General features: G+C 37.9%; 1 protein-coding gene across 4 annotated transcripts in view; it reads left to right on the top strand.

Annotated features, from left to right (window-relative positions):
• The window catches only part of AP2A2 (adaptor related protein complex 2 subunit alpha 2), a 47899-nt gene extending 23621 nt beyond the window's left edge, over positions 1–24278 (top strand). Inside the window, exons 3-23 of one of the 4 annotated variants that reach the window (XM_087745811.1) lie at positions 1052–1194; positions 1834–2027; positions 4431–4560; positions 5534–5635; positions 7422–7530; positions 8034–8181; positions 8615–8783; positions 9936–10073; positions 11347–11529; positions 12552–12649; positions 12826–13057; positions 14516–14689; positions 16545–16708; positions 18464–18541; positions 19446–19528; positions 20314–20403; positions 21217–21340; positions 22125–22241; positions 22449–22518; positions 23174–23308; positions 24127–24278. In XM_087745811.1, coding sequence (XP_087601937.1) covers positions 1052–1194; positions 1834–2027; positions 4431–4560; positions 5534–5635; positions 7422–7530; positions 8034–8181; positions 8615–8783; positions 9936–10073; positions 11347–11529; positions 12552–12649; positions 12826–13057; positions 14516–14689; positions 16545–16708; positions 18464–18541; positions 19446–19528; positions 20314–20403; positions 21217–21340; positions 22125–22241; positions 22449–22518; positions 23174–23308; positions 24127–24204 — 2759 coding nt within the window. In that variant the 3' untranslated portion in view covers positions 24205–24278. Of the gene's footprint in view, positions 1–1051; positions 1195–1833; positions 2028–4430; positions 4561–5533; positions 5636–7421; positions 7531–8030; positions 8182–8614; positions 8784–9935; positions 10074–11346; positions 11530–12551; positions 12650–12825; positions 13058–14515; positions 14690–16544; positions 16709–18463; positions 18542–19445; positions 19529–20313; positions 20404–21216; positions 21341–22124; positions 22242–22448; positions 22519–23173; positions 23309–24126 lie in introns of all 4 variants that reach the window. The other 3 variants (XM_087745810.1, XM_087745814.1, XM_087745812.1) reach the window with 3 other exon arrangements.
• Positions 24279–27115: the final 2837 nt, after the last annotated feature.

The raw sequence follows: 27115 nt of genomic DNA, 5'->3' as shown, positions 1-27115 counted from the left end.
TACTGCAACGTAAGGCCAAACCTGTTTAGGGTGCGTTTTTCTTCTAAAACTGAAACACTTGTGATACTTTTATTTTACAAACACTTTAAAGCTCTCATGGTAATCTAATTTCACGTGTTTTTTCAAGGCTTTGGGATATACCTCTATCATTCTATTTTTCTAAAAAGACTTGCTGTTTTTATTTTGTTGTTACTGAGTTCTCTACTGTGGTGCACTTCAGGAAGTGTGTTAAGACCTTTTACTTTGATAAAGGTTTGATAATTGGTTTAACAAGAGAATGTGTGTGGAAGACATAGCTGCTCTTAACAGAAACAGGAAAGTCAAAATTGAGTAAACACGTATGCACTGCCTCAGCAACAAAATACTTGAAGGACACAGCAGGATAATTCAGGGACTAGATGATAGCATTATTTCATGACTGTCCTTTAGGATATAGATAATGGTAAATGGCATTAACACTAAAATCTTCAGGTTTTGGAGTTTTTTTCCTTATAAATGAATTTCAGATTTAGATAAATATTTAAAACTATTATCATATGAATGTCTTCTTGATGCAGTGACAGCTCAGCTTTTTCAGAGTTGTGTGTTTTTCTGTCTCGGACTATTAGGAATAGCTACAAGCTACCAGTGTTCTATGACTGGGAATAATTTTTTTTTAAACTTAAGAGTTGTTTGATTGTCTGACATCTGTTGATGATGGTTTGTGATAACTTTCATGTGTTTAGCACAAAATGATGTAAAGACTTTCAGTCCTTTAAGTCAGAGATAAGAGGATATATTTAGCATTATGCTCACTGTAGAGTGAAAAAAAGCTGAAATAATACATTTAAAATCTGTGAAATTCAAGTACTGCAATAGCTGAGCCCTCAGTTTGTCCCTCTTCTGTAGGGTGTTACATAGTGAATCAAATGTCAGTCTTAATTGCTAGGTACAACTGTAAGTCATCTTAGTGTAAGACATGATGAGGTACCTCAGTGGAACTGAGGCGGGGGGGAACACCAGATATAGGAACAACATAGGCTTAATTATTCTTTGTTTCCTTGCTTTCCAGGTGACAAGGCTCTGGATGGTTACAGTAAGAAAAAATATGTCTGCAAACTTCTTTTCATCTTTCTCCTGGGGCATGACATTGACTTTGGTCACATGGAGGCTGTAAACCTTCTCAGTTCCAACAGATATACAGAGAAACAAATTGTGAGTAACTCGGTCCCTAGAAAAGATAAGCTGTTCTGTCTAATATCCTGCCTCAGCTGTATAGTCTGTAAAGGACTGCTTCATTCACACACACACCCCTTAAAGCCTTATTTTGGATCTATCAGTGATTCTGAAATTTAAACACATTTGTGCACAGGGAATCTTGTACTTATTGTACAAGGTAAAAACGTGCACTCTGCGTAAAATCATTACTCTTGTTAAGGAACTGCCTTGAGTGTTGCGTTAAAAAGTAACTAACCTTTTAACTTTCAGAATATCTTTTTATATCTTCCTGGGTGAGGTTGTGTTTATCAGGTATACGTAACTCACTAGTGTCTGAATCAAAGCCAAATTCTTGATTTGTTCCCATTCATCTAAAATGGTCTTTTGAGTATATGCTGAAATAGACTGATGAAACACTTAAAAACTGGTAAATTAGGATAACACTAGACTTACTTATTTTTGTTTGCTTCACTTAATCTTTCTAGCCTTCGCTCTGCAATCTGAATATCTGTTTCTGCCCCTATGTTTGGTATTGGAAGAGAACTGTATGTCTCAAAGAATTACTTGTGGCATTAACAGAAAACATAATTTAAGTCAGCTAAAATAAATTTTCATTTTCCTTTTTCTGAATCACAGGGATATCTCTTCATCTCCGTACTGGTGAACTCTAACAGTGAGCTGATTCGCTTAATAAACAACGCAATTAAGAATGATCTGGCCAGCCGCAACCCCACCTTCATGGGGCTTGCTCTGCATTGTATTGCTAATGTGGGTAGCCGGGAGATGGCAGAAGCATTTGCTGGAGAAATTCCAAAAATACTTGTAGCTGGGTAGGTATGACATGCCTCCTTAAAACATACCACCAATAAACCTTTTCAGCAACTCAGTTCCATTGCAGCAGTTTAATCCATGCTTAGAGCTATGCAGCCCTGAGCTTGCAGTACAAATAGTGACAACTTCCAGTAACTGCAGATACTGTGATATACCTGAGCATGGAGTTGCTTGTGTAAGTGCAGAAATACAACATGGAAATTAATATTATGCCAATATCTTGAATAGGCCTTTACAGCTCTGTTGTGATCAAGTGTTTGTTCTGCATAGATGTGTGGCAGTGAATGCCCCTGAAATGAGTATGTTTTACTTTCCTTATCTTTCCTGATGAAAAGAAGAAATAAATGAACCTAAATAAATGTTTACACTACAAATTTTGTTATAAACTGAAGCTCTTATTTAAATGGTCCTGACTTCATAAAGAATGTGAGAATATTCTGTTGTGTGAGCTTTCTTGCTTCCTCTGCTAGCCATGTAAACAGCAATTACTGTAAATGGCAAATAGTCACTGCCAACTTTCTAACTTTCCCTTTGTATTGCTAGAGGTCTCTAAACAGACCTGGCAAATGTCCGGAACTGTAGTTAAGTAAATCTAAAATGAAACTTGTGATTGCAGAGCTAATTTATTTTGAAACTTAAAATGTCCAAGTGTAAAGAGTGCATTTAAACTCTTACGGATATGAAATATTTTGGAATATGCATGGATCTTGTTTTATAACAAACAAATGTCTTACATTAATATAAAAAAGCAACATGTTGCATAAGAACTGTATTAATACTCTAAATGTCAAGCACTGGAGCTTGCAAATGTTGGAAACGTGCTTGCTTATGCAACACTAATTCTGACTGTGTCTATTATGTGCACTGTCTGAGTTGGCGACAAGAGGAAGGATATAACGTGATATCTAGTTGTGGCAAAAGTCTTAGGAAATACTCCTGAACTCTTGAAATAGCGTCTCTATAATGCCACACTTTAACAGTTACTGTTTTGCAGAGCTGGAATGTAATATGGGCCAGAAAGAGAAGAATAAGCAGCTAGCACCTGATGTTCAGAATGGGTCTGGTCTGGTGGACAAGATGGGGGAGAATCTATCCCATAACTCCACCTATCTCAAACATGGAATTCCCTGTGTAAGGGTACATGTTTAGAGATGGCATGTTCTGGGGCCCTGTCAGGCTTGTTGCTGTCCTGTCCTACACTGCCGTTGCCAGGCGCTGTTCTCCATGTAGCATAGCGGAGACAACACTGCAATGATGAGTCATGCATTTTAATACAATAACCTTAAGTTCCAAAAATTTCACTTAGGGTCATCAATCACAGACAGAGCACAGCACCTTCAGTTCAGACTTGTTTGACTTTGAGCTGTGATTATGTTCTTAGATCAGTCTTCAGGGCCTCGTTCCTTCTGCATTTCTAAGAGAATATAGATACGACATCTACACATACATGTTTTATATAAGTGACCTGTGAAGAATGAGCACTGTCAGTTATATTTGCAACTTCAGGGTAGCTCCCTTAGCTTGAAAATATATTGGAGGGAGGGAGAGGAAGAATAGGTTGGTTGGTTTGTTTTTTTTTTTTAACCGAGGTACAGCTTGATCTCATGGAAGATTGGTAAATTCATAAAGAATAGGTGGACTGAACTTTTACTGGGGATGTGGAGGTTTCTGAACCTTTAGCCAAGATTGTACAGTATAAACTGCCTCTTAAAACTTTCAGTGCTAATGCTCTGTACACTTTTTTAGCTGTTGTTTGTGCAACATACAAAATGCTTAATTGACTACTTTGTGAAAGGGAGTTCACTGAACTAGAATAGTAGCATGCTGCTCTTAAAATAGTCCATTTCTGTACCAGCAGCATGGATGGCAAGGTGAATAGATTTGTGGGTTGCATGCTTGGTGATAGCTAGCTGACTTGCGTGCTAGCTGTAGGTGTACTGAAGCTGTTGAGTAGTTAATGATTTGTATCTGATACGCAGGACCTATCAGGAGATCCAACTTTGGTTGTATGCATAATATACTATACCTTAACTGTTTGACTTGAGTCAGTTTGGAAGAAGCTTGTTCTCGTGATTTAGATGAGCTTGTGCTCGTCTAACAATGAACTTTCAATTCTGATAAAAAGATGTGAAATATCACTCTAAGTTGCAAAGAATCATTATAGAGGCTACTAGACATATGTAGTGGTTGAAAACTTGACTAGTTAAAACTTACTGGACAAAATGAGGAAGAACAAATACTGTAACATAGGAAGAACTTAGTGAACTTCTGTTTCAGCTTCTATTGAAAAGATGCTGCCTGGCTAGGGATGCTGAGTCAGTGCAAAGACTAGCATAATGATGGCCTGCAAGTATTGCTGTGACTTAACCACTGTGTTTTAAATCCATATTTATGTCTTGCAGAGATACTATGGATAGCGTGAAGCAGAGTGCTGCCTTATGCTTGCTGCGTTTATATAGAACTTCTCCTGACCTTGTCCCCATGGGAGACTGGACGTCTAGAGTGGTGCATCTCCTCAATGACCAGCACTTGGTAAATCAGCTTCATTATGCTTTTTGGGAACACTCTGTATAGAGAATGATGCCACTTCTGCTGTTAAATACACTATTAATTTATTTCTTCTTGAGTCTTTCAAGCAAGTGAGTTGCTCTTTCCTTCAGGATTGGGGAAACAAATGGAACGAGTTGTCCTTTTTTAGTTGCTTTATATATTAATTTTTAATAAAGCTTTGTTTACCTTTTTCTTGGAGATATAAGAATGGTATGCATAAGTTCTTTTGCTCTGGCTATAAATAAATTAATCTTGTGCCTTGTGATCCTAAGTCATATTGCATAGGTGTAATACTAATTTTCCTAGGCCTTTTAAGATTAGACCTGCACTAAAAATGCAAGGCCTGATTTGTCAGTGCTTGGACTTCCTTGTTGTGTCATGTCCATGTTGTCATTCTTATTTCGCTGTTCTACATAAGAGACACTTTTTCCCCCTGTCTAGTTTCTTTAGGAAAGTAAGGCTGTTAAGACCTGTGCTTCAGCAGTAGTAAGAGTGGTTTAGTCTGCAGTAATATAAAATGTTTGTGTTATACAAAGCCCTCTCTTCATGTTGGGTTGTCAGAATTCTTTCTTGGATGATCTGCTGCATCCTGTTTCTTCTACTCATACTTCTCTTGTGTAGTAAGACAATTTGCATCCAGGCTTTATTTTAATATAGCGCTCTGTTCTTTTAGATGTACTATCCAAACATGAGACAAAGGTAATAAAAAAAAAATAGCATAAATGCTCTGCAAGCATGGCAGTATCATGTTGTTGAAATTCCTGATGAATTTTGAAGATGTGTAATTAGTCTAGCTGCTAGCCAAATAAAGCGCTTTTTAATGTGGGGCTTTGTCATGGAGATAAACTTAGTTTTGTTGTACATAAAAAAAAGAAATACTTGAAGTGAAAGGTGTTAATGGACAGCATCTTAAACGGTTACAAAATTGAATGTATGACTTTGGTTTTTTTTCTAGGGTGTGGTTACTGCAGCTACAAGTCTGATCACCACTTTGGCACAGAAGAACCCAGAAGAGTTTAAAACTTCAGTCTCCTTGGCAGTGTCTAGATTAAGCAGAGTGAGTCCAGTGATAACCCTGATAATACTTGACTGTTGCTTAATTTACTCAGCTTTCTAGGTCAGGTTAGCTTACTGTTGCTTATTTATTCAGCTTTCTAGGTCAGATTAGTTTAGTGTGGCATTAAAAGTGAAGATGATTCAGTTTCACTTCATATACCTGGTTCAGCTCATCTTTTTAACATTTGTTGCCTACCAGGGCAGAAAACTGTATTAGCTTGCCCAGACTTTCTTGGTGTAATCCTTGCTATGCTCCAAGTCTATGTAGCAAGAAGTTGTCTTTCTCTCTCTGCTACTTGTATTCGAAAGGATCCTCATGATGCAGTTGAGTTTTTAATCCTCATTTTATGTTACTATAACACCAAAGAGTAGTTGGATCAAAGACTGATTCTGCAAACTGCTGCACAGAACCCTCAAAAATACAGCCCATACTTTTAACTTTAAGCTCCTTACAAGATGAGTCTTCTTCCTGTTCCCTCTTTTGAGCTGCTGCTAGGTTAATAATCATAAGCATTTGATATTCTTTAAATGTGTGTAGGGAGTTAAACAGGGACAGGGGGTGCAGGGAGGAGTGGAGAGACATTTCTGTAAGTTTAGCATCTTCATGCTGGAAAACTTATGTTACTGGTTTGTTTGTTTGTTTTGTCTTTTGGAAGGTATGAAAGACATGGGAGTATACTACTTCACATGCATTTTTAGACCAATTTATGCAGTGTTATACCCAAAATTACTTGTAGTTCAGAGACATTTAATTTCTTTTCAAATACAAAGATTTTGTCTCATACTTAAAAGCAAAGGAATGCTGAGGGAAGTACATAGCTGTTCTGTAATGGAGCAGCAAGAATTAGATAGAATTTCTGTGAGCAAAGCTACTACCAAACTCATGCTTACCCTAGAATCAAAGGGGGAAAAGAGATCCATGAAGAAGGGTACTCCCTCTGAAACTCAATCCTTATCACATTTCACTATGCATATAAACCTCTTCTGTGAAAGCTATCTGTCTTTGCTCTGGAGTATGAATATTACTAAAGGTGTTAGTTCGTCCTTCTGCTTTAGTTCAGTCTGTCATAGCATCTTGTGCTTGAATTCCAAGTTCACCTATCAGCAGAACTATATTTAGGCTTTCTGTTAGTTGAACCTATGAATTGCTGAACCAAAGAAAGTCAAGCTTGTAGTTAAATGTTTTGGTGTTACAAGATGGTCATCTTCTCTTCCTGAAAGCATACTTGCTTTTCTTAAGAATGAAGAATTCCTAGACTAGGAGGTTGTAGCAAGGTGGGGTTTGGTCTCTTCTCCCTAGTAACAAGTGATAGGACGAGATGAAACGGCCTCAAGCTGTGCCAGGGGAAGTTTAGGTTAGATATTAGGAAAAACTTCTTCACCGAAAGGGTGGTCAACCATTGGAACAGGCTACCCAGGGAAGTGGTTGAGTCTCTATCCCTGGAGGTATTTAAAGAACAGATAGACGTGGTGCTCAAGGACATGGTATAGTGATGGACTTGACAGTGGTAGGTTAACGATTGGACTCAATGATCTTAAGGGTCTTTTCCAACCTTAATGATACTATGATTCTCTGACTACTGTATCTGTAAAACTGAATTTCTATTACTAGGGAACCTAATGGTATACTCGTAGTATGACAACTTGCACCTAATTAATCTACTAAATTAAACATTGTTAGTGACGTAGTTTTGTAAGCCTCTGTCAAAGGTGACCTACAGTATTCTTTGGGTCCCCATGACTGTGCATCACTTCAGTAGCTGACATGCTGTCTGCTTATTTTACAGATTGTAACTTCTGCATCAACAGATCTTCAGGACTATACATACTACTTTGTTCCTGCTCCTTGGTTATCTGTGAAACTTCTGAGGCTGTTACAGTGCTATCCACCTCCAGGTAATGCACAAATCACAACAGTGGTCATCTCTTCTATGCAGTACACTATCTCCAAAGAGCTACTGTGCTGTGGTGTTACCATAACTTCGAGTACAAGCCCATTGTCTTAAGACAAGGATATGGAAGTCTGTACTATTGAGTGTTTCAGATTTGTTAAAATTAAACACAACATAATTCAAAAGGCCAAGCAGCTTAAAGTAAAGATGCACCAGGGTGCATCTTAAAACCAGTTGCAACTGCCATTTTAAACATTCTTTAATGTTATCAACTATATTAAAGCCTTGAAACATATTACAGTGCAGATTGCATTTGTCTTTCCTTCTTGCTCAAACAGAACTGTGGCTTAGAATTCTTTTGCCTGCTGCATATTGGGGGAGGGTGAACTGTCTTTAATGTATCAGAATACTTCAGTTTATTCAGATTTAGCAAGGCGGAAGGCCTAAGGTAGGGATTAGGGTGTTGAGCAAAATGAAGTTGTCCAATGGCTTGTTCTTCTCCAGAAGACCCTGCGGTACGTGGTCGTCTAACGGAATGCCTGGAAACTATTCTTAACAAAGCGCAGGAGCCACCAAAGTCAAAAAAAGTACAACACTCAAATGCGAAGAACGCTGTGCTGTTTGAGGCAATAAGCTTAATTATACATCATGACAGGTGAGCTGTGAGAATACTTCTGTTATGAGAGGATTTTAAGTGAAAAGCTGTGGCTTTCTCTTGAACACTAGATGGAATTTTAGTGGGAGGAGAAGGGGGCGAGAACAGAATATGAAGTTGCCTGCTAGACTGGAACACAGCCACAGCAATGGAATTGAACAATGTTAATGAATTGTGTTGCTGTCAGCATATTTTGTAATTGCTTTGTTTCTTGCTGCTGCTTTTTTTTTTTGGTGTTTTGTATTGACCCCACCACTCTAATCCAACAGAGATTATTTGCTCACAGTATCTGAATTTTCATTTCACCAGCAGGCCATTCTGGCAGATGCTTTTGAGACATCAAGAAATTTCTACTGCAGAAATAGTATTCTGTATTGGGTGTTCTCAAACCTGTTGCTTTTAACCCTTTCACTTTCTCTCCTGTTCTGTGCAGTGAGCCAAATCTACTAGTCCGTGCCTGTAACCAGCTAGGTCAGTTCTTGCAGCACCGAGAAACTAATTTGCGTTACCTAGCACTGGAAAGCATGTGCACGCTTGCCAGCTCTGAATTTTCACATGAGGCTGTGAAAACACACATAGAAACAGTTATCAATGCATTGAAGGTAAATATTTAAGTGTGCAGTCTGTTTTGAGTGTTGTCTTCTCCCCTGTCTCAGTGTCCTTTCCCCACTGCCCCAAGCCCCCCATCCCCAATTAAGCTAATAATACTTGGGGACCAAATGAGTTATTCTCAGAAGTCTGCTTTAGGTTTTTTCCTTAATCACGCAAAATCTTCTTGTGCTGGCAACGCCAGAGGTCAGCTTCAGTTTGTTTCTGCAGCTTACTAGTAAATCTGACACTTGTAGCTGTGGCCCCTGTAACATTTTGGTATCTCCTCAAGCTGTAGACTGAAGATGAATAATTCTTTCAAAATGGGGAATTTCAAAATGGAGAATGCTGAGAAGACTTTGTTTTATTACTGTCTTGCTGGTATCAGGCATTGTTCCTTCACTGCAGTAGCCTATGGGGAGCAGCAGAGCGTGTCAACTTCCACTGCAGAATCAGAAAGTCAAGAAACCAGAAAGACACATTCCCAGGCCATGTTTATGTGAAAAAGCAGAAGTTTGAAAGAGGAAGACTGATTTGCATGTAAATTTACTTGCACACTTCAGTGTTTACATGTATTGTTTTCTTCCGAGCTCATGCTGTAACATATTAATATGTTTGTCTAACTTTAAAGTACATATCTGTTATAGCTGGGCTTCTGTTAATACAAGGCAATCCCAACACTAAACCTGCAGGTAGCTAATTACCCATTGGCCTGGTGACAATTTGACAACTTCAGCCAGTTATTAGTGCATTTGTGGCCAGTGGTGCCAGTTACCCAGTGCACAGTGGACCACAAACTCATTCACTCTACTTAGGGAAATAAGGTAGTCCTCCATCCTTTCAGCACTTGCATAGATTTGAATGCATATACTACAGAAACAAAATCTGATTATTTGAATTTTTGTAATATTATCTAAAAGCAGGAAGCTGTCTGAATCTCCAGTTACCTCTTGCTAGGTGACTGAAAGTGAGAATAACATGAGAAACTCGTAGCTTATGTGAAGGGTATATCTCAGTTAATTCTGCATCTGAAAGATTATGAAAATAATGCATTTGTTCTAAATTTTACTATGGATTATAGTAAGTTTCATCTCTTCAGTAAGTTGCATGTGCTTTCCAGATAAAGATGAAACCATCTTGACCTTTTGCTGTGTGTCCTTTTGCAGACTGAAAGAGATGTAAGTGTACGACAAAGAGCTGTAGATCTCCTGTACGCAATGTGTGACCGAAGCAATGCCCAACAGATTGTGGCTGAAATGCTGAATTACTTGGAGACTGCTGATTATTCCATTAGAGAAGAAATTGTGAGATATTGCCTTAATTTTTTCATAGCTAGCTTTGGCACCATATGTATCATTTATTGATTGGGATGCTGGATAGTCTGTGGTGGAGATTCTTTTTCATAGTTGTTTAAAAAAAATCCAAAACAAAACCCAAAATCCTCTTAAGTTTGTAGTCTAATAGCAAAGAATGTTCTTCATTTAGGTTAAACTAACAGGGAAGAGGGGAAAAAAAAACAAAACCAAACGTTGGAAACTAGGAATTTTAAAAACAAATCTTGGTCTCACAGCATTGCATATAGAAAATGAAGTGAATTTTATCAATGCTTGAGCAAATACAATCTCTAGATCTGAGGGTTATGTCCTATTCTAGTCAACTGTTTAATAGCTTCAAAAATTAATGTGATAAATACTTACTTGTAAGTAGAACTTCATACTGTGTATGCTATGAGAACATTCTCTCAGTCTAAGGATTTCCAAATCCAATGCCTTATCAGCTGAGAGGCATATCTGTCTCCTTCCACCAAGCAGGAAAAAAATGCAGAAGTTGAAATAGTCACTTAATGACCTTCTTAGAATGGTAGCCACAACCTGTACTTATGGTAATTATTTAGCTTAATTAGGTGCTAAAGTTTCTTGATCAGAGAAGTTAAACATAGAATACACTGTTAGTTGATTTACCTCTTGTACTGTCTTGTTGCTGTTGGCAATGTACCCTGACTTGGCAGATAATCTGAAATTCATTCTGTTAATTTACTACTCCTAAAAGAATAGGTCAGTACAAATGCAACTGATAAATTATGTGGAGGTTTCTTCCTATTCTGATTGCTTGCTTCAGGATATAGGAATCTTAGCTGACTTTTTCAGGTCGTACTATATTTTGGTGACTCCAATCTGTCTCTGCTAGATTGAGTTTCCACTTTTTTTTTTCTTTTTAGTGGTCCCTGATTTCTTACTTGATCCTGTCTTGGTGATGGCTTAGTGTTTTTATAGCAAACAAAAAGTATTCGATAAATTGCTCTTGATCACTCAGGTAGACAGTTGAAAAGCCACAGATGCAACATTTGAATGCATTATAGGGAAAGCATTATGTACCTGGCAACTGGTGTGTTCTGGCACAGAATTTCAATGTTCGTCTTTCACCTTAGCTGTGGGAGCAAGTAAGCAAGCTGCCACATCTGAAACTGAGGCTTCTGGGCTACAATGGGGTATCACTAGGTATATATGAAAGTGAATCTTGATACACAGCTTATAGTAGAAGCTAGCCAACCTTCTTTATTCTCTTATGTGTCTTCAGGTTCTGAAAGTTGCAATTCTAGCTGAGAAGTATGCAGTGGATTATACCTGGTATGTGGATACAATCTTGAATCTGATTCGCATTGCTGGTGACTATGTCAGTGAAGAAGTGTGGTATCGAGTTATTCAGATTGTCATCAACAGGGATGATGTTCAAGGGTATGCAGCAAAGACTGTTTTTGAGGTGAGAATAACTGTTTTCAATTCACTTTCAAAGTGAGGTAGAAATTGAGTAAACACCACGTGATGTAGCATGTGTGTGTGTTTCCCCATGTTAGGGAGGAGTAAAAAATATCCTGAATATTTCAACAAAATGCTGCTGAAGGTTTCCATAAAACTAGCATAGATTTTTCAAAGCCAGAGACCGTATTAAGTTGATGAGAAGCTTGTCTGGCTTAAGTAATGTGGAATACACCTGGTACTGTTCTGGTTTTAGTGAGAGAGGGCAAGGTGGATTATGCTGGGTTTTTTGTTATTTCAGTGGATGGCATTGAATGGATGGCTTAGTAAGGAAATCATATTACCTGCAAAATTACTGAAATGTAGTACAAATAGAAGCCTTTTACAGGGTGGCTTTTTTTTTTTTAGTTTTCTGCATGCAGGAATCCAAAACACTCAAAATGATAACTTTATGATACTTCTGGAAGCATATACCCATTCCTTCTGTTCAGGATCTGATAAAACTGGAATTTCAACTCTTAAAGAAGAACACTTTCAAATGTCTGGCCTTGTTGCTTTGTTTGGCTGCTTCATATGGGCTTTCCACTTTTTTTCTAATTTCCTTTCCTGAACGTTTAAGCTGACTTTCAGAACTCATCCCTGCTATCTGTTTCTTCATAATCAATAAAGACAATATTTTTATCTTGGGCAACTTCAGTACATTCTTACAAGGTTTAAATTAAGTATGTTAATATCCTTCTGATACTACTAAAGATGTAAGGGGAAACCTAAGTATCTGTGTCTGTCCCCAGAAGTCCACACTGCTGCTAGATGGGCCTAAGAGTGCTCTTAAGCAAGTAATACTTATGTTAGAGATTCTTCTATGAAGTCATACCACCTATCATGCTTTTCTCATAAGTGCTCTATAGTGTCTAGATGTATGGTCTGCTCTTACAGGAAAGTAGACTAGGAAGCCGGACATGGAAGTGACAGAAAAGATCTTTTTTGATATGCTACAGATCAATGACTATTAATGTGTTGTTACAGGCCCTTCAAGCTCCAGCATGCCATGAGAATCTTGTAAAAGTAGGTGGCTACATCTTGGGAGAATTTGGAAACCTGATAGCAGGTGATCCAAGATCAAGGTAAAACACTTTCTAAAATACTGAATTGAAGTAGTAACACTTGCTGTAAAGAATCTAATGTCTATTTAATATTCCTAAAGGCCAGATAGCAAATGATTCAGCTCTTGCTAGTAATGCATTAAGAATTATCATGTCTACAAAAACTAAACAAATTATTTTTCTTCCTATCTTTTAAGTCCCCTTATCCAGTTCAACTTGCTACATTCCAAGTTTCATCTGTGTAGTGTTCCTACCCGAGCTCTGCTTCTGTCTACCTACATCAAGTTTGTGAACCTGTTTCCAGAAATCAAAACTACAATTCAAGATGTATTGCGCAGTGACAGTCAGCTAAAGAATGCTGATGTTGAGCTGCAGCAGAGAGCTGTTGAGTATTTGAGGCTCAGTACTATTGCCAGTACTGATATATTGGTAGGTACAAATATTTTTTTTTTTTTAATTATGCGGAACTCTTTAGCTGTGTCTTCTGTCAACAAGCAATCTCCACTAAACCTTACCTGGTTGCTCAGAAATCTTAATGCATGATTAAGGATCCACAATGTGGGTACTGATTCTCTTACTCTACCTAATTCAGCTGCAGTTATCTTTCATTTAGAGCTAAAATCAAACTTGTTATTGCTTTAGTGGGACAAATGACCGTTAAAGCATGCTCATCTGGAGCTGGGAAGCCAGTGAAAGCTAGTGTAGTACAGGGTCCTACAGTATTGATACCAAAAGGCTAGTGCTTTGTTTTGAGGACTGACTTGATGGTGGGCAGGAAACTTGTGATTGTGCTGAATTTTTTTTGTCTCCAGAAGTTCAGTGTTTTAACTTGATGCTCTCAGGTCTGGCCAGAGCATGGCACACTTAGTCTTGACAGCTAATAAATGCTTAGGTCTGACTAGATCCTTGGGTAATCTTCTGTGGTTTCAGTCTAGGTCTGCTTGATTTAAGGACTGTTAGGTCTGCTATGATCTTTTTTTTTTTTTTTAATAAATACACTGTACCAGAGAAGTGATATGCTCCTGTTCTCTTAAACAAGTTTTTTGGGAGCGCGGTTGAGCCGGCAATGTGCTCTCGCAGCCCAGAAAGCCAACTGTATCCTGGGCCGCATCAAAAGAAGCGTGGCCAGCAGGTCGAGGGAGGTGATTCTGCCCCTCTGCTCTGGTGAGACCCCAGCTGGAGTACTGTGTTCAGCTCTGGAGTACTCAGTACAGGAAGGACATGGACCTGTTGGAGTGGGTCCAGAGGAGGGCCACAAAAATGATCAGAGGGATGGAACACCTCTCCTATGAGGACAGGCTGAAAGGGCTGGGGCTGTTGAAGCTGGAGAAGAGAAAGCTGAGGGGACACCTTATTGCAGCCTTTCCATACTTACAGGGGGCTTACAAGAAAGATGAGGATAGTCTTTTTAGCAAGGTCTGCTGTGATAGGACAAGGGGTAATGGTTTTAAACTAAAGGAGGGTAGATTTAGACTAAACATAAGGAAGAAATTTTTTACGATGAGGGTGGTGAAACATTGGAAGAGGTTGCCCAGAGAGGTGGTAGATGCCCCATTTCTGGAAGCATTCAAGGTCAGGCTGGATGGGGCTCTGATCAACCTGATCTAGTTGAAGATGTCCCTGCCCATTGCAGGGGGGTTGGACTAGATGACCTTTAAAGGTTATTAAAGCATTCTATGACTTCAGAAAGTCTTAAATAATTTTTTTTAAAAGCAAGTCTACTCCATCACTGTACAATAAACTGCATAGTTGTTTTCTGTGTGGATAATTACTTCTGCTTTTGCATCATGCAGTCTATAAGGGTATATCTCTTTGAAGACTCAGAAGCTGGTTTGGCTTTTTCTGTAAGTTTAACTAATACACATATTTTTTTTTTCCTGTGATAAGGCTACAGTGCTGGAAGAAATGCCTCCCTTTCCAGAGAGAGAATCTTCTATTTTGGCTAAACTCAAGAAGAAGAAAGGCCCAGGCACAGTTACTGACCTGGAAGAGATCAAAAAGGAGAGGAGCTCTGATATGAATGGAAGCGCTGAACCTGCCTCTGTTAATGCCAGTGCTGTTGTGAGTCTAAAAGCTGCTATTTCACTGATTTAGATGGTGTGCAAGTGAAAAAAGAATGGTTTCCGTAAAGGGGCTTTTTAGGGATTTAAAACTCCTTATCTCAAACTTAAGACTATGGGTGTTTGCTGCAAAGTAACAGGGGAACATACAGCTGCTTTCCCCCCACTGCATGCTTGGATGCAGTTTTCCTTTGGAAATCTTGCGTAAATGGGGACAAACTGTCTGCAGCCTGAAAAAATCCCTTTTATGTTGTTACTCTGAAAAATATTGCTGTAAACTGAGAAATGGGAATTTCCTTGTCAGTGAAATTGCAGTGAAGGTGAGATGCTAAAATTAACATTTACAAGGAGTAACTTGAATTTTAAAGTATCAGCTGTTCTTCTGCTCTGTCTAACATGGTAGGTATCTTCTGTCTTGTTTTGGGTTATTGTTTTTACTACACGTGGACAACGCTTGACTTAACATGGATGTCCTTAAATCAATACAATCTTATTACTGTTTATTTGACAGTACTATTTAAGTTCAGTTATGGTAGATGAGGCCCAAAGTTGTGTTTCTTCTGAGCTGAAACTTCTCATTTTATTGTCAGTTAAAGCTGGGATGATGAATTGTTCCCATAATGTAATACTTGTTTCTGGTTTTAATGACTACCATAACTTGTAATTACATTTGAGATGTAGTAGATTACCTAAGAGGAGGAAATATTGTAGCACAGTTCCTGCCCAGTTTGTTAAAGCATAATCCTTTAACTCTTAGTCATTGCGGTATGTAAGAGTAGATGTTCCAAGTGCGACATCTTTGAATGGACAGAAATACCTTTCCAGCAGAAAAGTTGCCAAATTGACTGAGGTGACTGGCAGTTAAAATTGTTGCTATGCTTTATGAACTTTGCTGTATGGGTTGCAGTCATGTAAAACTCTGCTATGTTACCTTCATCAGCGGCTTTGGTGTGACCCTGGCTTAGATACCAAGAATATGTTTTCAGTAGTTCTTACCAATTGGCTTCTTAAAATTGTTTGCCAGGGAATTTTTCATTATACTGCATCAAATTCAGTCTTTGGAGTATATGATAACTTGAGTTGGCTTACAAAAACAACATTTCAGACTCAATCCAAATGCATATCATGACTCATCTTCTGTGTATCTGGCATATTGTAGGTTGCTAATGTCTAATACGTGAACATTTTGTTTAATAGTCTATGCTTTGTTTTTGCATGTGTCTTGGGCACATATATGCAGCCTCTATTGCATGATTCTGTCCTGGCTACTTGATTTGTTCTATTTGAGGGGGGGGAAAAAATTTTAAAGATCTTGCCTCTACCTTTAGCGTTTGCAGCTTCAACTGGCTACAGGCTCTGCTTTTTTGCTGGTTAGGTTTTACATTGTTTCTAAGGTTTTCTAAGCTTCAAAAACCTAGGACTAAACTGATAGTCAATTTTTAAAGCTCCTGTGATGTTTTAATTTAGGTTTGTGTAAAAGCCACTGCCTTTCTTGCTGGCTTCTTCATGAAAGAAAAGCAACACATTTGAATTTTATTCCCTACAGTACTTAATTTCCCTTGAAACTAAGAGGGGAGAAGAGAGGGGGAAAAACGTTGTTTTATTTAATGGTTAGATGGTCATAACTCTCTTTAAAGGAAATTAAAAGGAAAAAAAAAAAAGAAAACCACATCTACAAGTGACCTTAAGTTGAGATGCAATGTGATAACTGCATTCATGAAGCCTCCTACATCCATTCAAAGCTTAATTTGGGATGGGGAGAGGCACTTTGCCATAGCTTAGTTGTCTATGCAAAAGAGACAGCTTTGTTTTTAGTTTTGCTGTAGTGTAACACCAAAGTGTCTTGTTTTCCTTAGTCTACTCCTTCTCCATCTGCGGATCTGCTGGGTCTGGGTGCTGCACCTCTCACCAATTCGGCTCCCCCACCGTCCTCTAGTGGTAGCCTGCTGGTGGATGTATTTTCAGATTCAGCTTCTGCGGTTGCACCTCTTGCTCCTGGTTCCGATGACAACTTTGCGAGGTAATTAAGTCACCATGTAAGGAATCTGAAGAAGAATTTGTCTGCTAAAACAGTATTAGAGGAAAAAAAAATACATACAATAACTTTCAGTTTTGTTCCAGCTTATTGAATGCATTCCTGGGTGGTAGTTGTGCAGCAAGAGAGGTGAACTTTCTGCTGGATGCGCTACCTTTATTGAATACTTCTGCTCATGGAAAAACCGAGTCTGTAGTAATCAATCTGAGGATATTAGCCACACAGTATTGCCTAGTTTTCATGCTGGTTTTGCTTCTTTGTTAAACTAAGCTGCTTGTGCATCTCAATAAACCCCTCTTGAATTTGGGGGTTATCTGGCCTGATATGAATACATTTATTCTTATCTTATTTCCATAAAGTATTCTTGTGTCTCTCCACTTCAACTTGAAGTCTTGCCAACTTCAGTGGCAAGTTGGTAATGGAACAGTAAGATGGATTCTCTCCAGAGATACTGGTTCTCAGAATTTCAAGATATACTTAAATTGTTCTGCTACTGTCTGACAAACAAGTGTGAAAAAGGGAAAAAACAAGAAGTGTTTTTTTAACGGGATTTGATACAAGTATCTTCCTAATTACTTTACCAACTGTAGCGTAGATGCAATATGTTATTAATCCCTTAATATTGAAGCCACTGTGGCTACACTCACATGTTATTTGGCTAAAATTTTGGAAGCAAGTAGTATAAGATCACAGAATGTCTTTAAAAATCTGTCTTATTGGCCAAAGAACATGTTACTTTTGTCAAGGACCAAATATTGAATGATGTCATGACAAATTTGCAATGCATCTTAATATAAAAGACATAATTAGTGAAACTAATCTGCCTGGATCATTGAGACTTTCATCAAAATTTTTTATACTAGGCAATGCCTTGTTGCAAGTTTGCGGTGATTAAGACTTGATCCTGTGTTTCTCTTGGAAGGCAATAAGTGATATTTAATCATGCTACACAATACCAATGCTTTAAGAAGCTACACAAGCTTATTAGTTTTGTTTTTTTTTTTAAAGAGGGGGGAAAAAAGAAACCAATACTAGTAGCTTCACAAGCAAAAGTTACCTAAAAAAGATTTTTTCTTTCTGCAGAAGAAAGTGTAGCATTGCCCAACCCCTTGGTCTGTCTGTAGATGATGAAATGCTTCTCTAATGATACTGAGAAGTTGCTTTTTACCGTTTCCTGCCTCTTTTTAGTGCTGTTGTCAATTTTGTTTCTAATCTGTTACTTGGGTAAGTCATTCTGTGTGCCTGTATATTCTTGCCTACACTTAATACTTGTGTGTTTTTAAGAACTGATTGTGCAGCTGTAGTTAGGAGTGCCACTAAGGTTGATGAGGCCTCTGCTTCAAAGCACACATTTGTAGTAGTTAATGTACATCTACATTTAGAGTTTTGAACTAAAACTCTTTTGCTGTCACAATTAAACACCTAAAAGGACTTTGTTCTTTGAGATACAGATTTAAGCTACTGAACCCCTTCAGCTGTCTCCTGTCTTCAGGAAGAATTGCTGGTTCCTAACAATCAGGGAGGGGTGGGGTGGGGGAGAGAAGTGGGGGAAAACATTGCCTAATGCCTAAAACCTTTCTAGGTGTACTGAGCTAGGGCAGCTAATAAATTTTTCGTGCATTAACTCAGCAGTGCCATTTTTGAGGAAGGAGGTAAAAGAAATAACTAAGCACTAAGCTGTCTTTACTAACTCCTATCTCTGTCGCTACTGCCTTTCTTCCTTTGTGCTGCCTGAACTAGCCCTGACCTGGCTTCATCTGAGGTAGTTTCTGAGGAACCAGCTGATACTGTGCATGATGCTGATGAGCTTTTCCACAAGTAAGCAATACTAAAACCTTGCAAGGCTGGGCAACTTCCAGAATATAGTTATAAAGCAAAACTATATTGTGCATTAACTTAATACCAGCAAAACTAGGAAAACATGTACTGTCAGACTTGACTAAAACACCTCTGTAGATGCTGTGGATTTTATGACAAGCTCATGAATACACAGGTTAGAGTTGCCTTTATGAGTCGGTGCTATCACACACTGCTCTAAAATGAGGCAATGCCAGTTGTATGTGAATAGTTGCAAAACTTAATAAATAAAGGAAAAACATAAAAGTAAATTGACAAAAGTACTGACATTTGGAAGTATGTTTTAAGTGCCTTGTATGCAAAAGGCTGATGTTTGCTGACCACCTCTTCTAATTTTAAGTGAAGGGTGACAGAAAGGACTGAAATCACTGCAGAATGGGCTTCCTCTCTCAAAATGGAAAAAAAAAAAAAATACAGCTCTCAGTTGACTTATGTGATACAGAACTGATAAAACAAGGGATTCTTTTTTCTTTCAGGTTTAAACAGTCAAAGCTTCAAACTTTTGAAATCTACACCAACCTAATGAGTTTCAGAAGTTGTCAAGAATATGAATAAGAAAAATCCTAATCTGTTGCCTGGTCCTTTAGAGACCCTGTGTGTGTATATAGCATATTGTGGCTTCCTTCGTAGTTTCTCAGACATCCTATCAAATAAAAATTTCAGTTCTTTTAGTGTCCTACAAGTGGTGGTTTTGGTTGTAAAATTGTCTTTTCTAACTCTGCAGTCTTCTGCAAAGGCCTCTCCCTGACTGATGCACTCTAGGTTAACCACAATCTTCATCCTCTGTGTAAACCCTGAATTTTGTGGTTCTAAATATTGTTTAATATGACTCAATTTAAAACATGTTTTCCCTCTCTTCCCCTAGGTTTGTATGTAAAAATAATGGAGTCTTATTTGAAAATCAGTTGCTACAAATTGGATTGAAATCTGAGTTTCGACAGAACCTGGGTAAGATCTTTCAGGCCAAGTGGTTAGCTGTCTGCATTATCAACCCCAATGCCAGTGCGATATTACAGATAGGACTTATTTCAGCTGCTTAAAAGGGAAATGCGATTTCAGGCCTAACCTGTCTTAGGATCTTCACTGTTTGTGTGTCCCAGGCTTCTGTGTAGGTTCTTGTTTCCTTAACCTTTTTGGTTGTTTTGGTAGCTGAGATGAAATGGGAGTGTTAAGTGGTACCGTAAGCTCCAGCTCTTGCTGCCTAGTTGTAAGGCTGGTACAGCCAGGATTATAAAGGACCATTCTCCTCAATTTTTATATCTTACACCATAGCTTATTGTAATAATATGATACACAATACTTTTCAGACATGTTTATCATAATACATTAAGGCACAAGACACTGAAAACATCTAGGAAAGAGCTGGGAATTGAACACAGGCCAGCACTAGGATTGCTTGCTTCTCCCCTTCTGCATCACTTTTGGTACTGTAATAGCTTCTTACATAAAAAGTAATGTTCTCCGGAAACTGAAAGGCTTCCACTGATGATTTAACTGACTGTGTGACAGCTACTGTGGGAGAGGTCTGATGGTTTATTTTAATCTGGTTTTTTTTTTTTTTGAACTGTGAATATCTTGGTAAGATAAACCATGTAAATTACGCTATGTTTTTAAAAGTTGTTTTAGAGAAAGGTAGAAAGACAATGTGTTAGATACTTGAAGTACGAGTAGTTCAGTATGATTACATGTGACATACCTAAAAATTCTGATGTCTTTTATTCTTTTCTTTCTAGGACGTATGTTCATATTCTATGGCAATAAGACATCAACACAGTTCTTGAATTTTACTCCAACAGTAATCTGCTCAGATGACCTACAGTCAAATATCCTTAAATGTGGTAGCTTGTATCTGTTCTTACTTGGGTTTTGTGTTTTATGCCACACAAAATTATAATAAAGCTGTTGGATCAAGGCATGGTGTCCTTGAACATGAAGAAATGAGAAAAAGCATGCTGATAACTTTCTGAGGTTCTTGTAGAAAGAAAAAGTCTTGAGCAGGGATGGAAGATTGTCTCCTCTGGTTACAAACACAAATTTTAGTGTTGAAATAAGGAGAAATTAGACTGAATAAATATGTAATATAACTCTGTAGCTTTCTTCACTGTCATGAAGTAGCAGGGTTATAGATGTGGTGTCCTTCAAGTCCTGCATTAGCAGATAACCTCAGACTTGACATGGAGGTAGAAGAATACATGTACGCAAAGATGATGATACTTCTACAAATAAGGTCTTAATTTACAGTTTGTCCTTAATGCTTGGTGTATTGCAAATTGGGGATATCTGGGAGACTATGTAATCAAGCTTGATTGACTCAAAGCATTACTGTAATGTTCATATCAAAATGTGGTAGTCCAGTGGCTTTTATTGTGAAATCTGTGCCTTCATACCTTTTTGAGGGCATTTCTTTAAGAATATCTAAATAACTGAGAATTGTGGAGGTTATTGCTTCTAGGTGTATTAGTATGGAGAAAAGAGAAACCTTTTTTTTTTCCTGTACAAGAATTGAACTTTGAATATTCAGTAGCATATAGAGAATGAGTGGACATGATGGTGATTCCTCATGTAGCTTGTTGGAGGATTTGCTATTTTTTTAGAAGTTATCAATTCATTGATCACTTTCCTTAACTACTTCTTATGCCTGAATCTTCAGACAAAACCTGTTGACCCCACAGTAGATGGAGGTGCACAGGTTCAACAGGTTGTGAACATTGAATGCGTGTCAGACTTTATGGAAGCTCCAATCCTGAACATTCAATTCAGGTAAAACACAGGATTCAAATGCTAGTGAATTTATTAGATGAAAGATGTTAAATTTGTCCTGGTCCTCTGACTGAAGTGCAGAATACGGACACATAAAGCTGTCTTGGGTAGACGACTTGCTTGAAAAATTAATCTAAGCTTTAAGCTACTAGGCGAGGTGAGGAATCCACTTGGAACAATGTGGCTTAAATAAAAAAAACTAATCAAGAAGCAGCTACTGATAAAACGTCTTCATAACTTCTCTTTCCGCTATCCATATAAAACAGCAGCCTTTCTGTTTGCTTAAGAAATATACGCTTAAGAATATACGCAGTAACGTCTACCTTCTGGAAACCAAGAACATTTCTGCAAACAACTTGGACTGGAAATGCATGCAGCCAAAAATAGAATCTTGTTATGTCCACTCAACATCAGCCTTTGGGAAATCCTGATTTCTGGGCTACATTCTGTTGTTCTAGTCTAAACTGGTTCTTACTGGTATGTTTTCATAGGGATATATTTTCACTCCTTTGATGGGTGCTATCTAGAAGGATAACAACCTACGCTGAAACAGAGATCCTTATTATAAGTTCTACCAATTCACTCTTCACATGCCATCTAAGCAGAGCAAATAAATTTATTTAACAGTGGATTAAAACCGTATCTTAGAAATAACATTATCTGCAGTTGATGGATTTTAATAATAAACGATTGCACCTTAGTGTTCATCCTCAGTTGCTTTGTTGATTTGAGAGACTGCTGACACTGTGCTGCATACACCATGTTCTTTCAATTCCATATGCAGGTATGGTGGAACATTTCAAAATCTTTCAGTAAAATTACCCATCACACTGAATAAATTTTTCCAGCCGACAGAGATGTCTTCTCAAGACTTTTTTCAGCGTTGGAAGCAACTGAGCAAGTAAGACTTTGTCTATACTTGGGCTTGGGGCTCTTGTGGTGGGCCAAGGGAAGAAAAAGGGTATACTGTGAATGTAGCTGGTGCAGTGCCCCATCCCATACTTAATCTTGTGAGTTATAAACTCTTCCGATATAATTGGTTGCTATTGAACAATGCTGTATGTAATACACATCTTATACCATGTATTCATCTTGCCTTATCTTGCAGTCCGAAACAAGAAGTACAGAATATCTTTAAAGCAAAACACCCAATGGATGCAGAGATCACAAAAGCAAAGGTGGGTGGTAGTGTGGTATTTTTAATTCATAGTGTAAGGATAGTGGTATAAGCAAACTTTGTTCATCTTGGTCTGTATGGCATTTGGATCATCCTGTTAAAGCGTAAGTCCGTGTTGTGTAACAGACCCTTGGCAGTGCTGGGTTGAATGGACTGTTTCTCAGTGTGGCTTGAATTAGATATAGTCTTCAATAGCAGCTGGGAACTTGAAGCTATTTAAGAAAACACCAATTCAGTGCTTAAAACAGAATTGGAAGATACTTCAAGCCTTAATTTGTACTAGAGTTACTAGTTAGAAAAGAAAACAAGTGACTTTTTGTAGAACTGGCTGCCTTAGGCAAAACAGAAGTGACTAGCCTAAGACAGGAATGGCTTTATCAAAAACAGGAGACACTTGTTGAATCTAACTTATTTCTCAGTTGTTTTTGAGAGAAACCTTTTTTTTTTTTCCAGCAACAGCTCATTATCAGGGTCACTGTCACTTCAAAAATTTGTTGTAATAAAATTGGTACTGAATAACTCTATAATGTCTTGAACACTTCAAATAAAAATTAGTCTCCTACTTGTTTTGCTAGTTGCTGGTGGCTGTGCTTGAGTAGACTTGGTATTGGTGTCCTGCTGTCCCCACATCTAAATATTCTGGGTTTCTTTCATAGATAATTGGCTTTGGATCAGCCCTACTTGAGGAGGTAGATCCTAATCCTGCTAACTTTGTTGGTGCTGGTATCATACATACAAAAACTACTCAGATTGGATGCTTGCTGCGCCTTGAGCCCAACCTCCAGGCACAGGTATCTGTTTAAGTACCTACAGCTTAAATACAAATTCTTGTTTGAGCTGAATATCTGTGTACATCTGAAACTCTAAGGTATTTATGTAAAATCACTATTGCAATAGCTAATTGTGACTGCAGACTCCAACAAGAAATGAAACTGTAGCAGCTGGTCCTGGCCCAGTTTGGTAAGCTGCTTCTTCATAGCAATTCTCTTTCCTGTTGGAAGAGATCATTGTATTATTCCAGACTGTCCATGGAGTCTCATCTTCTCTTGAAGGCTAGAAATACTTAATGTTTCTGTTTTATGCACTTTGGACAAGATTAAGTATAATTCCCTTTGCCATTTCAAATTTAATAGAAGAATGATTAGCTAAAAGAGAAAACATAAGCAAACATACATAATGTTAAGAATATTTATCCTCTAGTATTTTGATAGAGGTTTTATCGAAGTTAATGAGGACTAAAAATAAGTTTTGGGTAGCAAGTCTCCTATTTTCTGAAGAAGTGGTGGTAGAGAGTCTATTTAGACTTTTCCACAACATTTTACTCCTTTTAAAGAAAAATTTTAGACAACACCTTGCTGCTAAAGCCTAAAAATAGTAGAACAATGGTAACTCTCAACAAGTGTCTGAAGATGTACTCCAGCCTATGGTTTGAAAAAAGCTGTTATTACTCAGTGGCTGGCTGCCTCTGAATGTTTTAACTTGAGGTCTTTTCCTACCAAATCTAACAAAACGAGTAAGAGGTAACTGGTAGTTTTCACTAGTTGACTATGCATTCATTTAATGCCAAACTGTGTTTAAAAAGTAAATAATATTTTATCATCTTTTTCAGATGTATAGGCTCACACTACGAACAAGCAAAGAAGCTGTATCTCAGAGATTATGTGAATTGCTGTCAGAGCAGTTTTAGTATTAACCATGTCAGTTTTGGTTTTTCCACTTATATCACTGTCATCATACTGCAAATAAATGTCTTGTACATCACTGTCTGAGTACTGCAATGTTAACCAATACCAGCTCCCTGCCTTAATAGGACTTGACCCTTCTTTGAAATTAAGACTATAAAATGTACAGTACAGGGAAGTGACTTTTTACATTAAAAATGGCTTTTAGTGTGTTACACAAAGGGTAGGAGGGCTGTCTTGTGCCCCTTTTTTTTTTCTTTGCAGAGGTCAGGCTTTTAAACTTACGAAAGGGAAATTGATTTAGATGTCGTAACCAAGGATTTCAACTGGAAATGGCTAGTAACATTCTGCTTTAGTGCCTTTAACAGGTACTCACTCTGCTCTGAGCTGAAAGAAATCAATGTAATGCTGCTCAGTAAGGTTAAGTCAGATAATGTAGAGTCAAAACTTTGTAAATTTGAACATTGCCACAAGTCTTGTACTGGATGGAAGGGCAGATTCCAAGATGTGTTTTGAATCTGATTCAAGTGAATGTTTATGTTGAGTGTCACCAATCTTTGTATTTGAAAAATGCCACAGGACCAGAGTCTTAAAGTATTAATCTTGTAATCCTTTACATCTTAATGTTTTCTGATCTTTGGAAAGTGGATTGAATACAAAAGCTATTCTTAATCCTTCTGCTTATCTCAAATAATGAGGTGAGCTTCTCTGGTACTTGGTGAATGAGTACATGCTTGTTAATTGTTAGTCAAACTGAAATACATGTTTTTTTTTCTCTTTCCCATCAGACTTAGCAAGTAATAGTCCTAATGATGTGATATAACTAACTGCGGAGTCTGGTATTGTAAAAAAGGAGAAGTGGGAAGAAATGGGCCCTTGAAGGGCTGTAAGGCATGCACTCTTTTTAGATGAAAATGTAATTTTAAACAATATTTTTCCCCAGTGTATGGTAATGTTAAAACTCAAGAGGCTGAATAACTGATATGTCTGTCAGTGGTGGTAAAAATATCCAACATGGTGTAAAAGACTTGTGTTGCGACTGAGAGTAGAAGGCCCAAAAATGTTCAGCTTTTATAGTGGTTTTCACAACCAAAGCATTTGTAACTTCTTCCACATCAGCAAATTCTTTGCAGCCTCTCTGCAGAAGTAAGTGGACACAACTTTGGCTCACACTCTTCAGGCCTTGAGATGCAACAAAGGCTGCTGAAACAACGCAGGTGAGGTAGTGCAGTTAGAAACTGCAGGCAGTTGTCAATGAGAATTACAGGTCACGATGAACAAAGTCAGCTTCTGCTGACATGAGAAGTGAACCTCAGATCAAGATTTCCTCAAGGTTTTTTAAAGGAAGCCTGGGACTGGTGTCTCACAACACATACAGCCAAGTATGCCCATGACATAAAGGTTTTGAGTGATAATGATGACATTGAAAATAGATTTAAATGAGGCTCCTGTCATGCTGGCCAGTGCACAGCAGGGAACAGGTTTCTACATGATTGGGTGTGCCTTGCTTTTTTTTTCTTTAGTGCTTTGAGTAAAATGATGGAACTGGGTGATTATAATTTGGTTTGGTTGAAGGCTAGCGATTGTACTTGAGTGCAAATGAAAAATGAGGAACAAAGGTTTGGCTGTGGTGTGTGGATTTTGGGAGATGTTTTTTTTTGTTTTTCCAGAAATGGCTGGTAACTACTGATGTTATGACTGAAAACTTGGCTATAGACCTGGTCTTTCTGTAAAAGTTCTCTTGAACAATTGACCCTTTATGGCCTTTCAAGTAGCTAATCAAGACTCTTTGATCACAAACATTATCTTTGAAAATCTTCGTGACCAGTTCCTGCAGTCAGGTTGGGCAGTTGGCAAAATACTAATGGACTACCTTAATGTTTTGTCCTTTGGATGCCATGTGTCTCTTTATTAATCCTGCTATCTTAACCATGCTGTTGGCTGCTACGTTAAAAATCTGATGAGCTGAACTAAAGGGAGTCTTAGAAGCTCCTCCTCTGTTTTTGCTATTTCATTTTTTCCAAAACCTGTCCCCCTGAAAATGTTCTGTTAAAGGACACCTTGAGACACTGCACTACTTTAGTTCACTTAGCTTTGGTTCAAGCTGTGCTAAAATGTGCATTAAAAATGTGGGAAGGAGGGGGGTAAGGGAGAGTGTCTTTTCAGTGGTGACTGTGTTAAGCTTATGACTGTTCACACTTGTGTTAAATGTCAGCTCAATGAAGTCATGAGCAGAAAAGTGAACAAATTAAGGACAAACACTTGATTATTTTTTGTGAATGATGGTTAACTTACCAAAGTGATGTATCCTGTCAAGCAGACAAAGTAATTTCTGCAGTAAACAGTGTTATTGTTTTTAAGTGCAGTATTTTCAGGCATTGACATGTGACAATAACTGAATAGCAAAACAGGTAGCGTATGTTCATTCTTGACCTACACTCCAGTATGTAACATTTATGGTGATTGTCTTATTTGTATAAAACAAAGTTCTGTCAAATTAAGTGGAGAATTTTCATATAGAAGACTATATATTAGACTATATTCATCAGAAGAACGTATTAAGATTAAATAAATGATTAGAACAGTAATCAAACTGTCCTTTTTTGTCTGGGGGCATGGAGGTGTAAAGAATACTTGCATGCAATGGTTGTTATGAACAACAATTGATGTGTAATGGTAAATTCTTTTCTGCAAACTACTGGTGAGTTGTGTTCAATTGAGTCGTACCTGGCCTTGCAGATCTCTGGTCCCCCAGTGACTTTGTTTATGGCTTTTTTGTTGGTGTGTTTGGTCACATGTTACAAATACTCTGCTGTAAAAAAAAAAAAAAAAAAAAAAAACAAAAAAACAACACCTTGATGTAAAATCTTTCTTCCTATAGTGTTTAACAACAGTAAGTGTATTAGCAGTACATGC

The sequence above is a fragment of the Nipponia nippon genome, unplaced genomic scaffold (genome assembly GCF_047370975.1).
Source record: "Nipponia nippon isolate SJK-2023a ecotype South Korea unplaced genomic scaffold, ASM4737097v1 scaffold_10, whole genome shotgun sequence".
NCBI lineage: Eukaryota > Metazoa > Chordata > Aves > Pelecaniformes > Threskiornithidae > Nipponia > Nipponia nippon.
The sequence above is the reverse complement of the archived record's forward strand: the minus strand, read 5'-3'. Positions and strand labels throughout refer to the sequence as shown.